The 16,158-nt window shown below is 36.6% G+C and overlaps 1 protein-coding gene across 3 annotated transcripts in view; it reads left to right on the top strand.

Moving 5' to 3' along the window:
- The window catches only part of ttc39a (tetratricopeptide repeat domain 39A), a 35,268-nt gene that overhangs the window by 12,184 nt on the left and 6,926 nt on the right, over window positions 1-16,158 (top strand). Inside the window, exons 2-8 of one of the 3 annotated variants that reach the window (XM_056259577.1) lie at window positions 3,425-3,475; window positions 3,657-3,707; window positions 10,026-10,130; window positions 13,364-13,495; window positions 15,203-15,246; window positions 15,513-15,580; window positions 15,677-15,741. In XM_056259577.1, the coding sequence (XP_056115552.1) occupies window positions 3,425-3,475; window positions 3,657-3,707; window positions 10,026-10,130; window positions 13,364-13,495; window positions 15,203-15,246; window positions 15,513-15,580; window positions 15,677-15,741 (516 nt within the window). Of the gene's footprint in view, window positions 1-3,424; window positions 3,476-3,656; window positions 3,708-5,108; window positions 5,408-5,510; window positions 5,556-10,025; window positions 10,131-13,363; window positions 13,496-15,202; window positions 15,247-15,512; window positions 15,581-15,676; window positions 15,742-16,158 lie in introns of those variants that run through there. The other 2 variants (XM_056259578.1, XM_056259579.1) reach the window with 2 other exon arrangements.

The following is a 16,158-nucleotide window of genomic DNA, read 5'->3' on the forward strand; positions in this document are numbered from 1 at the left end:
AAAAATCTACAGTAAAAACTGCTAAAAATGTGGATTTCGTCAGAGTTCGAGCTCTAGTCTAATGGGACAATGTCAAATTTAACGCACCCTCTGAGGCGGCCGAGAAACAGCGCCACGAAATGGGCAGAAATGCATTAGGCGGCTTATTGTGCACTGTCTAAAGTACAAAATTCAAAAATTCATTAAAAAAAAATTCTACAGTAAAAACTGCTCAAAATGTGGATTTCGTCAGAGTAGGAGCTCTAGTCTAATGGGACAATGTCAAATTTAACGCACCCTCTGAGGCGGCCGAGAAACAGCGCCACGAAATGGGCAGAAATGCATTAGGCGGCTTATTGTGCACTGTCTAAAGTACAAAATTCAAAAATTCATTAAAAAAAAAATCTACAGTAAAAACTGCTAAAAATGTGGATTTCGTCAGAGTTCGAGCTCTAGTCTAATGGGACAATGTCAAATTTAACGCACCCTCTGAGGCGGCCGAGAAACAGCGCCACGAAATGGGCAGAAATGCATTAGGCGGCTTATTGTGCACTGTCTAAAGTACAAAATTCAAAAATTCATTAAAAAAAAATTCTACAGTAAAAACTGCTAAAAATGTGGATTTCGTCAGAGTTCGAGCTCTAGTCTAATGGGACAATGTCAAATTTAACGCACCCTCTGAGGCAGCCGAGAAACAGCGCCGCAGAATGGGCAGAAAATGCATTAGGCAGCTTATTGTGCACTGTAAAAAGCAAAATTCAAAAATTCATTAAAATAAAATTCTACAGTAAAAACTGCTCAAAATTTGGATTTCGTTAGAGTAGGAGCTCTAGTCTAATGGGACTTTGTCAAATTTAACGCACCCTCTGAGGCGGCCGAGAAACAGCGCCACGAAATGGGCAGAAAATGCATTAGGTAGCTTATTGTGCACTGTCTAAAGTGCTAAATTTAAAAATTAATTAAACAAAAATTCTACAGTAAAAACTCCTCAAAATGTGGATTTCGTCAGAGTAGGAGCTCTAGTCTAATGGGACTTTGTCAAATTTAACGCACCCTCTGAGGCGGCCGAGAAACAGCGCCACGAAATGGGCAGAAAATGCATTAGGCAGCTTTTTGTGCACTGTCTAAAGTGCAAAATTAAAAAATTCATTAAAAAAAAATTCTACAGTAAAAACTGCTCAAAATGTGGATTTCGTCAGAGTAGGAGCTCTAGTCTAATGGGACAATGTCAAATTTAACGCACCCTCTGAGGCGGCCGAGAAACAGCGCCGCAGAATGGGCAGAAAATGCATTAGGCGGCTTATTGTGCACTGTCTAAAGTGCAAAATTAAAAAATTCCATCAAATACAGCTAAGATATAGAGCCCCCAATTGAGCCAACAATGCAATGGCTTTTTATACAGTAAAACGTGAAATTGTGCATGATTATATTCAAGCAGATACAGGGTAAAACATCAGTAAAACCAAATAGGCCAACAATGTGATAACTCTTCTGTATTTTGTCAGATTAGGTCCATATCTTTCTAATGTACAGTAACCATGCAATGGCACTTTCAAGTCAATGCAATTGAATTTAATTCATACAGTCATTTGTATAACCCTTTTCACAATACATATAATTTCAAGGCAGCTTTACAGAAAATGCAGGTTTCTATGTTACAAAACCACAATAGGATTTAATGAGATGATATCAGAAAGTACAGTTATAAGATACCACAAATTATAGTATTTACAAATATCATATATGCATCTAAGCAAAATTAATGTGTTAAAGCAATTATAAATAGATCATTTTGTATAATCATTCATGTTTGATGTTCTGGAGTCCTTGCAAGGGTAGGTTTCATCTATTCAAATGTGCTGGGTCATCTGAAGTCTTCATAAGAGGCTGGATCCAAGCTGGAGCATAATCTCAGTACCTTGTGAAATTCTAATTTGTAATAATAATAATAATAATTTAAAAAAAACATGTATTGAATACATTCAAATGATGTTATTTGCAATAATTAAAGAATAATGTAGGCCTAATTATATTTTAACAGACATTTATGTGTTATTATTATTTATTTACCTTTCAAAATACTTTATTATTCTTTTCTGGAAAAATATAAACAATACAAACAGGGTCTCTAATAAGTGTGAATAAGTGAAAAACCACACGGTCCCTAAATTGAGCTGATGACATACAATAATTAAAGAATAATGTAGCCTAATTATATTTATGTGCTTTAATATTTGTACAGTCCATTTTCGCTGATATATCAGTGTTATTTGCTTTTAAACATTTTTTATTATCATTTTATTCGGAATATAGACCCAAAAGTAACACAATCCCTTTAAAAACGCGAAAAAGAGAAAACCGCACGGTCCCTAAGTTGAGCGTCAATAAGAAGCCAGCAAACGCGGAAGTTCGCGTCATTTAAGGTGGAACGGATAGCGTCAATAAGAAGCTGCGAATAAGAAGCTGGATTCAGCCTCGTGATATTTTTAAACTGTTTAGATAATTGTTTAACTTCAACCCACACTGTGAAGGATCCCCGGTATTAAAACTTTAACACCTGTTGGCAGCTTTAATTAAGAACAATAACTAAGACTACTACATTATATAATGCTTATTAATAAATCATTTTTTTGCATATTAAATTGACTGAATATAGTGTAATGAAATAAGATACAGTTTAGCTTCTCATCAAGAAATATGTCACTACAGGACAAACAGGCATAGAATATTAACAATTTTCTAAATAATATTTAAAAAGTATTAGTAGTATGTTCCAAAGTAATGTGAACTACAACAACATGATAAGGGACAGACTCAGGTTAATCAAAAGGCCTAATGTCAACAACAATGTAGCAGTTGACGTCATAACATGGATGAGATTTGGAGCGAGCTGATTGGATGATACCTGTTCTCTCATGGTATAACTCCACCTCCCCAATTTAAATAAATCAATGACTTCACATATGCTGCTTGCTTCTGTGTGTTAATGCTTAACTGTGTTTATTACTTTATGACAGAGGAGTAGAGGTTCCTGTCACACTGAAATGTATGTTACATTTTCTTTAAAAAACAAAAATGTTAATTTAACCATTCAAATAATCATTGATTTTATGAATTTCTAAAATAAAACTGTTTGTATACAGCTGTTCAGTGGGAAGTTATTTCAGTCTATTTCCTGTCTAACAGTGTGGTTTAATTAAATATAATGCTGTTTATATAAAATGCACACATTTTTGAAGGTTGTCTTAATAAAATAATGACTAAGGTACTGGATATCATATCAGGAAACTCTTCAAAGCTGATGAAATATGATCTTGAGGGTTTTTCCGAGATATATTCCGAGTTTGTGTTCAGAAAACTTAGTCAATAATGGCTCATTGAATAAAATATCAGATTTTGTTCATTCATATGCTTTCATCTGATTATGATCCTGATCTGCTTTTAGGGATCCATTCAAAACTGAAAAATCACTGGACAGCCCCACGTCTCCATCCCAGTGAGTGTGTCACACATTCAAATCAACCCGTGTTTTTACACAAGATCTGTTTGACACTAACAACAATTAATTAAGGATTGAAACACATTTACGCACCCACACTCTGTTAACTGATAAAGAATGTCATATGAGAAGTTTGTGGCAGTAACTATAAGATTGCTTCCTCTTTTCTTTTTTTTAGGTCACCTATCATAGAGAAAGACGGGCTGGACCCTGTCATCACTGATTATGGGTAGGATTTTACCTCCGCATTTCTTTTTTACTTTACTTTGCACTTTGCTCTGCTGCTATCATGTTTTGTAAAGAAAAGCGATCTAGAAAAAAACTTGGTTGTTCATGCATAAGTGAACATGAACAGCAATACCCAGATTAGCCTATGTGGTGCGACAGGTAAGATGATATTATCATGTTACTTCCCATAATGCATTGCAATGCTTGTGTATTTAATTATAAAGAGAAGCAATAATTGGTACAGAGCATATGAATATAAATAAATTATTTTTTAGGCCTTGACTGTAGATCTTATTAACATCTATTCAGTATTGCAGACCGTCACATAGTCAAACTATGGAGGTAACATCTCGTTAGAGAGATTTAATGATTGTTCTCATAAAGGGCAGGTTCCTACCATCCTGCACATGTATTATTCAAAGGTTCACTCCAGATGGCTTCTACATCAGCTACGCCAAACCCAATAGAGAATGAAGCTCTGTCACATTTGATATTCAGTCAACAGGAGGCTAATTATCTTTTTCTTAATGAATGATCTCAATGTAATGACCCAGTCATGCAAGTTACAGTACAGTAACCATTACTCTGATCAAGAGCTGATAATGCATACCGCACCAGCATTACTACTCTTGGTGTAGATAATGATAAAAAAAAAACAATGTGCAAAAACATCTAAAGCTACATGAGAACTATGTGCAAGTGTACCTAGGACAAAAGCTGTTTTAAACTCAAAGTTGGTCATTTGTGGCTAAACATATTTGAATTTTTTCCCTGTCTGCTTCCTTTGGTGTCACAGCTCAGGATGTGGTGCCATCAGCCAATCAGCTTTGTCATGTGGCTCCAGAGAATGCAAAAGAGAAGCATTTCTTCTTCCATTCTTTCTTTCTATATGGTAAATGGTAAATGGACTGCATTTATATAGCGCTTTCAACAGACCCATGGCCACCAAAGCGCTTAACATATTGCCTCGCATTCACCCATTCATTCACTCATTCATACAACGACGGTGTATATACCATCACTCATATAAACCGTTCCTCTATCCCTTTCTCCTTAAACACTCCACAGGCCATGTCACTTCCTTGTGCTGATTCTGCCGTCTGCAGCTGTCTTCTGTGTCTCATGATCTCCCCTGTTGAGCACTGATTTACAGGCCTGTCATTGTGTCGAGTGTTATTGACTGCTGTGGAGTTCAGATTGTCACTTGACTGCAGATGCATGATGTCCACTTTAGGAGCGATTTGCTAGGTGGATTCTTAAAAAATTGGAACCGCCTCCATTGGATCATTGACCAATGAGAGGCCAGGGTTTAGTGTATGGCATGAGGGTTATAATGAGAAGAGGAGGAGGCTAAGTGTGTGTGTGTGTGTGTGTGTGTGTGTGTGTGTGTTTTGAAGGCAGGGAAGAAGCAATGAGAATATTCTCTCTGTGTGATAGTCATCCCAATCTCATTAAGCTCTGCGTTCCTTCCCGCTGTCCTCTCTGCAGCTTGAGTGAGTTAATGTGTATGCGTGCTGTAGCCAGAGGGAAGCTGCTGCTCTGCTGACAGGAGCCAGTACGAAGGCCTGTTCTTACACACACTGTGAATTACTCTGCGACTCTTCTCTCTCCTTTTATTCCTCCTTCTCTCGCTTTACTGCGCTCCTCGACCTCACTGTACCAGATGAAAATGTCAGGAGAGGCAGAATCTCTGTCAAACGGGTAAGAACGGCACATAGCTGACAGCGTGCTATTGTGTGAATGTTTGTTTTTAGCAGTGATTCGAGACTATTTAAGTGGTTCTAACATGAGAATGCTTTTACAGGTTGCATAACCAGAAAAACAGGGAAGGTTTGGAAATATTAGACAGGTAATTGTTTTGGATGTCCTTGCTTTCAGAGCTGTCATTTGTTAAAGTGTAGAGCACAGCTTTTTGTGGTTGTTGTGGGAGTGTTAGTCTCTTAGCACTGAGCATGTGCATGTATGTGTGTGTGTTTTAGAGTCAGCTTGTTTGTTCCAATCATTCCGGTGATGATCATCAGTAGTCAATTAACCCCAGGCGGCATCAGCTTTTGAGAATCGCTTAGTGTCAGCACAATTAGTTTAAGCGCTATACAGATGGTACACGGAGAGCAAAGGTTCATTTTACCTCTGTCGTAGCTACTGAACAAATCACAGACCACTTCCTCTTGCTAGCCAGGCTCGATGTAGCATGCGCAGTTCTTTATTCATTCAAATCATCCTGCTCTGATATCACATATCAGCATCAGGGAGGAAATTCACTCTGTTCCTCCTTGCGAGGGTGAGAAATGCAAAAAGCTGATTGTTGCTGACTTTAATTTAGTTTTACTTTAGGAAATATATCAGGGTTGATTTGACTTTTTATTTTTTTGGTCCAGTATAAATTTAAAACGCTGATTGTTAGAGACTTAAATTTAGTTTTACTTCAGTAAATATATCAGGGTTGATTTGACTTTTTTTGGTCCAGTAAAAATGCAAAAAGCTGATTGTTACAGGCGTTAATTTAGTTTTACTTCAGGAAATACCAGGGTTGATTTGACTCTTTTTTTTTTTTGGTCCAGTAAAAATGCAAAAAGCTGGTTGTTACAGACTTTAATTTAGTTTTACTTCAGGAAATATAAGGGTTGATTTTACTTTTTTTGGTCCAGTAAAAATGCAAAAAGCTGATTGTTACTGACTTTAATTTAGTTTTACTTCAGGAAATATAAGGGTTGATTTGACTTTTTTTGGTCCAGTAAAAATGCAAAAAGCTGATTGTTACAGACTTTAATTTAGTTTTTCTTCAGGAAATATAAGGGTTGATTTGACTTTTTTGGTCCAGTAACAATGCAAAAAGCTGATTGTTACTAACTTTAATTTAGTTTTACTTCAGGAAATACCAGGGTTGATTTGACTTTTTTTTTTTTGGTCCAGTAAAATTCATTCTCCAGTGTAAGACCCTCTTTACATCCGTTTTGGGGATTGCACAGCACCCACATTTATATTTTATGTGTATATTAATATATGATATATATATATATATATATAATCAATCATTTTTAGAAGTGAATTTAGGCATCACATCTTTATAATGCAGAGTATGAAAAATGTTCATCTTTTTTCTAAAGATTACATTTAGGAGTGCTTTTAGACCATTTTATGGGAATATTAAATTACAGAAAAGATCATGCAAATGTAAAAAAAGATAGTGGAAAAGAGCATGCACAGATAAATATCCAATGTAGAATTCTTATCTCTAGCAGTGGTGCTGATGTATAATGCAGATCCCTGTTTAAAAAGTGAATTAGTACTGTGGCTTTTAAGTTACATTAAACCACAAGACGACCAGCATTTGTTTAATGTATACCACCTGATTTAAAACTCACAGATTATTTCATGCTGTGGAAGTGTGGATGTTTGACATTGTTTGAGCAGGGAGCCATGCTCCATTAGCAGCAGGAGTCAACACAGCATTGAAGTCATCTGCCAGGCGTTAGGAGGTGGAGAGGCCCGACAGCCAAACCGATCTCTCCTTCTATAGGTCTGACAGTTGCTCGTTCTATCAGTCGCACTGCTATTGGGCGTGCGGATCGCATAAAGAGCGTCTCTGTGTGGGCTGCCGTTTGGAATGCAAAGATTTTTTTACATACTTTCAATTTCCAGTTCATTTGTCCACTTACAGAAATGCGCTGTGAATGGTTGTTTTCAGCAGAATTTTTCAGGGTGGAAGAACTATAAGAGGTTGTTGGATTCCATTAGATTAGGATGCGTACTGTAATCTTACCAGGCCGAGGTCAGGACCATAACAAATTTCAACTTAATTTAGAAATTAATTTTGAATGGTGCTGTAATTTGAAGAATATGTCCCTTATCCAGATATACAATGGGCTTTGATCTTGATAATTTCTGTGACATTTGCTTTCTAGTCATGTGTCTGAAGGAACAGTGGAACTGATCTTGTGCGTTCATAAACGATGATTGTGTTTATTAAAAATGCTGATTGCTGAGAAATATACGTTTTGCATTAGTGTATCATATAAATAACATGTACATCATTACAACATTGTAAATATTTGACCAGTAGATCTTTTATGCAGGGCTCTTTTAAGCATGAAATTGATTTATATTTTTTATATTATATTTTTCACTGTCTCAGGATAGTTGATAGAAGGGTTTGGGACTGTGTGTGTTCTTTTAGTGCCATCACAGTGTAGTAAGTAGTTTACAGCTCAGGTAATTTCCATTGTAGAAATGTGCTAGTCGCACTCAGCTATGATTCTGTGATTTGACTAGTCATGTGATTTCGACATGGCACATGAGGCACTCTGTTCTGTGTAACAAAACTCGTCTCATGTGAGTCTACATCATTTGAACATATTTTTTAAAAGTCATAGTCATTACAACATATGTAAAACCATGTTTAATGAGGTGTAAATCACTTTTTTGAAGGGGCATAAATGTTCATTGCATCACCAATGATTGCTACTGCAGTGGTTATAATAATAAATGACGTGCGAATGCCAGCAATCTGATCCATTGAGTAGCTATGTAATTTATTAATCTTCCATGAAGAGAAGGATAAAAAACCCTGCTGCTTTAATTGTTAAATTGCAAAACTCCAGTGTTGTTTTATGAGCTGTACGGTATTGTCCTGTTGCTTTCAGCCCTCTTCTTGTCTATCAGAGTATCTGCAAACCCACAACTGCAGTTAATTAGCACATGCAATGATTAAAATTTATAAATCAATGTTTATAGATTTATGCGCTTATGTGAGCGTAATAGTTTGTAATATACACTGAAAAAAAAAGAAGTTTTATTGGTGCCAAATCTTAGTGGGCTATAAATTGAATTACTAATGGAGAAAATCAAGTCAAAATAAATGAAATGGATGCAAAGATGCTTTTAAACATAATGAAGACATTTTCATCATGAATGTATGAAGCCCCTTAATGACCAAATGATAGTTTAAATCAAATGTGAAATCAATTTTTACTCCTCATTAAACTACTGTTTGAGTATTTAGTCTGAAATTATCATGTTGATTGTTGTTACTGTACATTATTTATGGGTAAAATTAGTTGGCAGGTCTGAAGTGCAGTAATGTCCAGTTAAGAGACATGTAGCCTACCTGCAATATATGCTAATAGCTATGTTTCCTTCAAAAGTTGTGAATTTAACGTATGTGCAAAATAGAAATGTCGCTCCGTTTCTATCCCTTGTGTTCAAGAGAACAAAATTGTCACTTCCTGGGAAATTGGCATAAAATATCTAATAAAACTGAAAGCCACACAGTGACTAATTTTTTTGAATATCATAAATGACTTGCGTCTCAGAGCGTGCAGACGAAATGCAATAAACGCTGTCATGTCATCTTGCGTTTGGAGGCGAATGCCTGGTTTTTGGGAACGCAATCATGTGAGACAGTTCTGATTGGCCATTATAGCCATCCACGTTGATGAATGTCTTTGGATCAGGCACTTCAGAATGACCAAACCAACATTTGAGATGCGGTGCAATGAAATTTGTCCACTGGTTAGTCTAGTTATCCAATCACATCCTCCGTTGAGGCAAAGTCACATGAGTTTTTTTGTTGCGCATTGAGGGATTTATTTAATTTCTTATCAGATAAAAAATGCATCCACTTCAATTGTGCGCATATACGATTTTTTTATGTGCATTATTATAAATTATGCACATCTTGGTATTTCCATCCAGTATTTTTTTATGTGATATCCCAAAATTCACAACAACAAAAAAATAGGTGGATGGAAACATAGCTACTCTTTAAGCACTATATTATTTTTTTTGATGCATAAATTAATAGATGAGGAAATAAATCTCACGTTCCCAGTGTTTTCTCAGTTGACACTACACACACTCACTCACCTGTGCCTCCGTGCGTTTGAAGGTGACATCCGCCTCGCTGCACTTGTATCTAAATTGAGAGGCTCTGGGGGATTCTCTGCAGCAGAGGGCTGTGACTTCACACTCACACGAAACAGGCTTTATGGGGGCAGTGTGAGATTTTCTGCAGATGCTCAGAAAGGCCTGGACAGGAGCCTGAGCTTCCTGTCTAAGATGACACCTGATCACTACTTCCTTGAGCTGATTCACAAGCTGTTGTGTTGCCTCAGAGCACAATGGCCCTGTCCCAAATGGCATTCTTTGTGTGTACTTAATCCTAGCCAGGAAAATTACATTTTTCGGAAATGCTAACTATAACTTAAAAATCAAAATGTATTTATTTATTTTACTTTAATTGCATTCAGACTGAGGCTTTGGAAAAGTAGCATTTGTTTATAAGCATTTTTCTTTCTTTTCCTTTCTGTATCTGTTCTAGGTCGGAGAGATCTGACCTGTCAGTGGCTCTTCAAGACTGCATGGAGGCACTGGATCTGTTCCTGAGAAATGAATTTGATGAGGCTCTGACCAGACTTAGAAGCAGGTAAAACTAAAACCGCCTGCGTTTCATAATTTTTGTGTGATCTGTAATGATTATGGAGCTGGGAGAGGTTCTGGGTTTGGATCATTCATCTGACTTTGGCAAAACACAATAAGGCTCTATTATTTCTTCTAGGTGCTTTTTGTGTGTATGGGTGTGCGGCATAGAAACCTTGGATTGTACAGTTTCATAATCCGTTTGAATCACTGTTCATAATCCATTTTGAATCTTATGAAGTGTTTAACCTGTTTTGTATTTGGTTTCATGCATTGAGTGCATCTATTAATTTATGCTGAGTTGTTCCTGTACATCGCTTTGGGAGTCTTTGTCCAGTCAATCATTGGGTATTTCTCAGGTAAATCTCACATAACCCAAAACCAACTGAATCAGTTCAGCTCTCTTGAGATTCACCTCAAGCTCTTTTCTTCTCCTCACTCCACACCCTGTTGTCATGAGTATGCTGTGTCTTAGACCATCTCGCATTTCTGCCCTCTTCACTACTCGCAGCTGTGGATGGGTGTGTGCTTTTGTGTATTATAAACTACATAATTATTTGGTCCATTTTGTAATCCTTGGCACCTTTCCATCTTTGTCCCCTGGGTCCCTCCACTTTTGTTGGGGTTGCATTCAGGGTCCAAAAAAACCCTTTAAGCCACACCTGTGTGTGTGTGTGTGTGTGTGTGTGTGTGTGTGTGTGTGTGTGTGTGTGTGTGTGTGTGTGTGTGTGTGTGTGTGTGTGTGTGTGTGTGTGTGTGTGTGTGTGTGTGTGTGTGTGTGTGTGCTCATGATTATTGTATTAAAATAATTGAGGCTTCATAAAATTTACTTTAAACCATGTATAATACTGCAGTTCCTAAAACAGTTAGCCAACTACCAAGCAACTTTGTGTTTACTCGCCAGAGGCAATTTTACTCTCACAAGTGCTAATTTTGGACCCTGCTGGTTATTAGTTCTGTTTTACATTTTCAGGTCATCTGTCAGGTATTAGTTTGGCACATTCATGTGTACAATTCAAACTTACATAATACAACTATGATCCAGAATCCAGAAAAGTTGGGACATTTTTCAATAAAATCAAGAATCTGTGATTTGTTAATTCCCTTTCAACTTTATTCAACTGACAAAAGTATAAAGTTAATAAATTTTGATTTTGATTGCTGCTACATACTCCAAGAAAGTTGGGACAGAGGCAAAATAAAAGTGAAATTCTTATAGAATATTCAAGTTATGGGTGACTTGCATGTGTGTGAAGGTACCATGTGGAGGCATACTTTGGGATTGTACAGTGACATGTAATGGCATCAAGATGACATCTTTCCTGGGAAGCAAGACAATGCCAGGCCTTATTCTGCATGTGCTACAACAGAGAGGTTTGTAGACACTCTACACCGTAGAGTGGATATGGTTGATTGCCTGCAGTCCAAATCGGTCTCCTATTGAAATGTATGGTCCGTCATGAAAAGGAGAATCATGCTAACGATGAACATGGACTGTTAAGCAGCTGTCTTGTATCAGGTGCGATTGGGCAAAAAATCCACTTGCAAAACTGCAACAATTAATATCCTCAATTCATAAACTATTAAAAAGTGTAATTAAAAGGAAAGGTGACATGTGACACGGTGGAAAACATGCCTCTGTCCCAACTTTTTTGGAGTGTGTTACACCGATCAAAATCCAAATTTGTTGTTCAGTGAAAACATTGGAAATCTTTTCTTTGTACTTTACCAGTCAGTTAAATAAAGTTGAAAGAGAATGAAAAAACACATTACTTGATTTTATTGCATTTTATTGCAACTTTTCTGGATTTGGGGTTGTGCATAAACATAGAAACGCTGATCAGCAAGGTATTGATTTGAACAATAAGAGGATCTCACTAAACCTTATGCTGCTCACTGTCTGAACTTGCAAATAGTGAAGTCACAGTTTTGAGATTTACTTAACAGGTTTGTTTTAGTCACGTCCCACCCCATTCCAGCCAGCAGGGCAGGGCCTCTACATGCACAGAGATAATGAAAGGTACATGTGTAAGAGGGAAAGTAAGTAATAAACGGAGGCAGAAAGAGAGATGAAGAAATGTTTGACTCAAAAGCAAAACTATCAGAGTCCATGTCTGTACAGGTTCAAAGTTGGAAACCAACTCTGCTGAGAGTGTTAGAGATGATCTTTCTGGCTACATTCACACAGTGGACTATTCCTTTAACAGGAGTTTAATCTAGCTCTCCAACCACCATAAAATGAATGTGAACAGAACTCCAATTCATTCTCCAGTCTGACTTGGTGCAGTGTTTTGCAGGACATCTGATTTGACTTTGACAGGATAATAAAGATTACACACTGGTCAGGAGTTTAGGCCAGTGTTTGTGATTCCGTAGGAAAACAGCAACTGTAGACACGACAAAAGCTCAAGCTCGATTTCAAATCCTGATGTTCATTTGAGTGATTGGATTTATTTGGTCTTGCAGCTTTTGCAGTATAATCTCAGTATTGTCTAATCCTGTTCCATGACACAAAGTTTGCCATATAAAAAGTTGGAGAGGTATTCTTTTAGTATTCATTATGTGTATTGCCTTCATGGTATATTGTTATCTATATGTTCTGCAGTACGCAGAGTCATTAAATGATCAGAAAGCTTCCCCCAAATATTACAATATTGGTATAGAAATGTATTGTTTGGTTAAATTTTTTTAAAAATGCTTCAATCCTGTACTTGTCACATCAACATTATTCTAATTCCACCTCTGCAAAAAAAATAGTGGTAAACCTGTTTATCCAGACGTCACTCTACTCAGGAATGTTGGACCAGTAGTGTCACATTCTATCCTGTTCCTGAAAGAACTGAAAATGCACTGTAGAAAAAAGTCACTAAATGAAGTTTAACTGCTGCCTAGAATTTAGATATACCAAAAGTTGCAATTAATTAAAGCGCTATTTTGACCTTTTTGAATTAAATGACAGAAATAATTAAATTGTTAAATAAACAGAATACTGCATCCTTTTGTTTTGACGGCTAGTATTTCTCTGTAAGTTCATATTGTCATAAGTATTAGTATTATGTTGTTAAGAATGGTCAGGATACACAAACGCCTTCCCCCATTTCCATGTCTCATTCCTGTTATTGATGATGATATTGAGTGTTTCAGAGGTGAATTTTCTTTTACTGTCACCTAGTCACACCACCCTTTCCATTGTTCTATATATAGATCTAATGCAGCTTCTTCCTTTGTGTTCTTTGAAAGGAATAAAGAAAGCATGTACCACGCGCTTACATATGCCACTATACTGGAAATGCAGGCCATGATGACCTTCGAACCGGAGGACATCTTGACTGCAGGAAACACAATGAAAGAGGCACAGGCTGTGTGTCAACGGTGTGTTATCCTATTTTGTCTGTCTGTCTGTCTATCTGTTTGTCTATCGGTCATGTTTAAATAAAAATGTTGCTATAGTCATAACAGAGTGATCAGGGTGGTGTCTACATTGGGCTTGTATTCCATTTCAGGGCCCAAACACTGCTATTAGCATCTATACACTATTTTCAGGTTCCTCTCGGTTATGTCACATTTGTATAGGTGACATAATCCTAGAATGCTGCAGGTCTAGGGATATTACCACATCCCAGATGGCAGAGGAATTTCAGAGATCCACGACACACTGTGTTAGAGGGGTGTGACAATCTGGTGTATGCTTGTGTGTATTCAGGCAACTCATACACCCTCTGTGACTCTGCCACGTCACCCAGGCTCGTCGTAGCACTGATCAGCTGACCCCACACAAACTCATAGCTGCTCTTCAACTTTTCCCACATCAATTACACTGTCTGATCCAAATAATGGCCGCCGCGTATGCAGGATAGTAAACCAGTTCTGTCACAATACATGCTATACATACCTCACTACATTGATCTTAACTGGTCTAATAATATAGATTGGGTATTTAAAATACTATTGCTACCTAAAACCTAAAGTTGGTGTCATTCATCCAAACTCCTTCATTTAAATCCACTTCTAAATATTCCTGAAGGGCAAGAAAGAAGGCAATTGGGATCAGGTCACAACACAGACCTGATTCTAACCTGCATTTCCCACATTAGCACCACAGACCAACATGTAATTGCTAGGCCACAGCTCTAACACATGATTAGAACCATTTTATCACCTCCTTCACATTTGACTAGATCCGATTACAAGATTAGGAGCCATATAACAGGTTTCTATGCTATTGTTCCACAAACTCTGATCTATGTTCATTTATACACTACTTAAAATCAGCAGTTTAAAGAACATATATAAACCAGTGTTTCTGTCGTTCCTTTCCAGATGAAAATACATCTTTAGGTGCAAGAATCAGATTTATTGCCAAGTATTTGGTGAAGCTTACAGTACGCAGGGGGGAAATTGAATAAAAAAACAAGACAGATGATAAAATAAGTGAATAAAAAAAAAGATACATATACTGTCTAAAGTTTGGAACAATTAAGATTTTTCTAATCTTTTTTAAATAAGTCTCTTATGTTCACCAAGGATGCATTTACTTTCACAAAAAAATAGACGAATAACATGTACACAATAGATAGAGTAAATATGCATGTACAAAATCTATATACAGAAGCAATTATGCAAAAGAATGTGAAAACGTTTTTTGGCATTGTGGGGAGAACTTGTGTGGGTATCTTAACTGTTCATGATGTAAATGTCCTCAGGGAAGAAACTATTTTTAGTGCCTGACCATTCTGATGCTCAGTGGCTGTCACGTGAGTGAGAAAGAGTGACTTCTGTATTCCATAAACGCACAGACCTAATGTTCCCGCTTTTAAATGTGGTTGTCACTCACAAGACTTATTAGGGTGTACGTGGCCGGTGTCTTTTTGTTTTTTTTTGTCTAAATTTAATAGAAGCCAAACTGACACCGAATAATTCCTGTTTGTCCCTCAGCGGGGAGTCGGTTTACTCAGACAGAAAACAGACTGACATCGTCTCCTCCTTAGATCCAATCCAACTGCTCTGTTTATATGGCCTGAGGGAAATAAAGAAATAAACTATGAATCAAGCCTGACAAGGATGTGTTTGTCATTACAGATACCGTAAGAAATCTTCCTTCAACAGCAAAAACTTCACAGAAGGTGGGTGCCTGCATAAATATATCACTAAATGATTCATTGGCAATAAGGATGCATCAGTAAAGAAATAAATCATAGTAATATTTTAGGATCTTTTAGAGATATTTACTTGTTTACATTATTTTGCCACTATAATACTCTTTATACAATCACTACCTCAAACCATGGAGACCATATCATGTGGCTGTTTTTTTTTAAAAGGCCATGTGATATTCATACTCCCACCACCATTTAGTCTGAAAGCATAATTTCGTTTGTGTCCTCCCCAGAGGAGCTCCATGCTGAAGTGTGCTATGCCGAATGCCTCCTCCAGAGGGCGGCGCTCACTTTCCTTCAGGTCTGTCCCAGTGGTTGATTCCCTGTTAGTTATAATGTGAGTGAAACATAATAATGTGCATAAAGTTGCTTATCTAAGATTTACTGCTTCTTTCAGGATGAAAATATGATCAGCTTCATAAAGGGAGGAATGAAAGTGAGGAACAGCTATCAAATATACAAGTAAGACCTGCTGCAGTGTTGTTGTTGTTGTTCATTTGGTAATTGAAATGAAATAAAATAAAATATAAGTGTTTAATAATAAAGTTTAAATACTGAAATTACTGCAAATAAAGATTATAAGTTAAAGCTAAATATAAAAAACTAATGCTAATAAAAATGAAAAAAATACAATACAAAATAACTAAAACTGAAAATATAAAAATAAAAGCACATTCAAAATATGAATAAATACTATAATGTTATATAAATAATATTAAAATAACATTGACCTGTGAAATAACACTTATTCCTCTTTCCCTCTCATTTAATGTGTATGAGCTTTTATTGCAGCTGAATTATTGAACTTAAATATAAAATATTATTTTAATAACTCATATTATTATTATTGATAATTTATTTAATTTCTTTTTTATTACA

This window comes from Rhinichthys klamathensis, unplaced genomic scaffold (genome assembly GCF_029890125.1).
Source record: "Rhinichthys klamathensis goyatoka isolate OS25496 unplaced genomic scaffold, OSU_Roscu_1.1 h1tg000169l_1, whole genome shotgun sequence".
NCBI lineage: Eukaryota > Metazoa > Chordata > Actinopteri > Cypriniformes > Leuciscidae > Rhinichthys > Rhinichthys klamathensis.